Below are 1,486 nucleotides of genomic sequence, written 5' to 3'. Positions count from 1 at the left end.
GTGCTGCAACACCAGATATAAACAATCCCATGTATTTGCAACTTGGTCTAGCGCAGCTTCCTTTCTTCTCAGTGGAAGACAAGGCACACAAAACCCAAGCCTATGGCTGGCATAGCTGTATTGCCTGAACAGTAATATGAAGACTTTTGCAGCATTGTAGGGACACACTCTGAGCCATGGATTCACCTAACGAGATGCTTTTTCAAATGTATGTGATTACAGATATGAGCACCGATGAGGATTATTATGCATACCTCAGTGAAGTGTACAAAGAAGACTACGACAGTGATTTTTTCCCAAGGTTTAGCAAAGTTTTCCTAATCTGCATGTACTCATTTGCCTGCATCTTTGGAGTGTCTGGTAACGCACTGGTTCTCATCATATTTGTTTTCTATGAGAAAGTGAAGACAGTAACAGACATATTTTTAGTGAGCTTGGCGACAGCAGACTTATGCTTTCTTGGTACACTGCCATTCTGGGCATACTCTGCTGCTCACGAGTGGATCTTTGGTACTTTGGCATGTCAAGTCATCCGAGGCTTCTACACCTTGAATCTGTATGGATCCATGTTGACCCTCACCTGTGTGACTATCGAGAGATATTTTTCAGTTGTCCAAGCCACCAAGGTCCACATCAGCCAGTCCAAAAGGACAATCTGGGGCAAAGTAATCTGTATTTTTCTTTGGATTGTTTCCTTGGCATTTGCTTTGCCCCAATTCACGTACAGCACTCAGGCCAAGCACGACAAAGTAGTGTGCCGTGCAAATTACTCTTCGCTTCAAATGGAACAATCAATTGAAGTCACTCAAATGTCTCTTGGATTCTTCTGCCCTATGCTTGTCATGCTTTTTTGCTACTTTACCATTATAAACACTTTGCTCAAAGCCAAGGGTTTCAACAAACACAAGTCAGTAAAGATAGTATTTGCTATCGTCATGACATTTATTTGTACGCAGGCACCCTACAACTTGCTGAAACTGATTCGTGTCATGGACCGGCATGTCCTCCTCAGCAAGTATTACGAATATGCATTGATCATAACAGAAGCCATTGCCTATTTCCACAGCTGTCTCAACCCTGTCCTCTATTTCTTCATTGGAGTGAAGTTTAGGAAGAATCTGAAGAAAATAGTTAAAAATATTAGGTGTGCCGGTCGTCAACAAATGGCTAAGCAATGGCAGACGACCGAAGACGGTGGCTCAAAGACCTGCACTGCTTCAAACAACGTAGAAGAAACGAGCCTGCATCTACTGTAAGAGGAGCATGCCCCAATGTCCTGAGCACGGCTTCATTCTGGTCACTCGTATAAAGCCAGTGCCACAAACTGCATCTTCTCAATGAAACTGTACTGTTTCCAGACTCTGTGAAACTTTCTTGCATCATGGTAAGAGTGTTAATTAATCTCACTGCATTCCTGATTCCAGTGTTATGGGCACCTTCTGAGAAAGGACTGAATTGTGCTAAAGTGCAGCAGCTTCAGGAGGGA

At 43.1% G+C, this 1,486-nt stretch overlaps 1 protein-coding gene across 1 annotated transcript; it reads left to right on the top strand.

Annotated features, from left to right (window-relative positions):
• The first annotated feature begins 194 nt into the window (after positions 1-194).
• Positions 195-1,256, top strand: CXCR6 (chemokine (C-X-C motif) receptor 6). Its single transcript, XM_015428620.1, has one exon. It carries the CDS (start codon positions 195-197, stop codon positions 1,254-1,256), a length of 1,062 nt encoding a protein of 353 aa, XP_015284106.1.
• The last annotated feature ends 230 nt before the right edge of the window (positions 1,257-1,486 follow it).

Source organism: Gekko japonicus, unplaced genomic scaffold (genome assembly GCF_001447785.1).
Source record: "Gekko japonicus isolate JY-2015 unplaced genomic scaffold, Gekko_japonicus_V1.1 scaffold19460, whole genome shotgun sequence".
Lineage (NCBI taxonomy): Eukaryota > Metazoa > Chordata > Lepidosauria > Squamata > Gekkonidae > Gekko > Gekko japonicus.
Note: the sequence above shows the minus strand (reverse complement) of the source record. Positions and strands in the feature narration are given on the sequence as shown.

Bases quoted from the DNA above. Each gene is read 5' to 3' on its own strand.
- CXCR6 (XM_015428620.1), top strand. From the start codon at position 195: ATGCTTTTTCAAATGTATGTGATTACAGATATGAGCACCGATGAGGAT.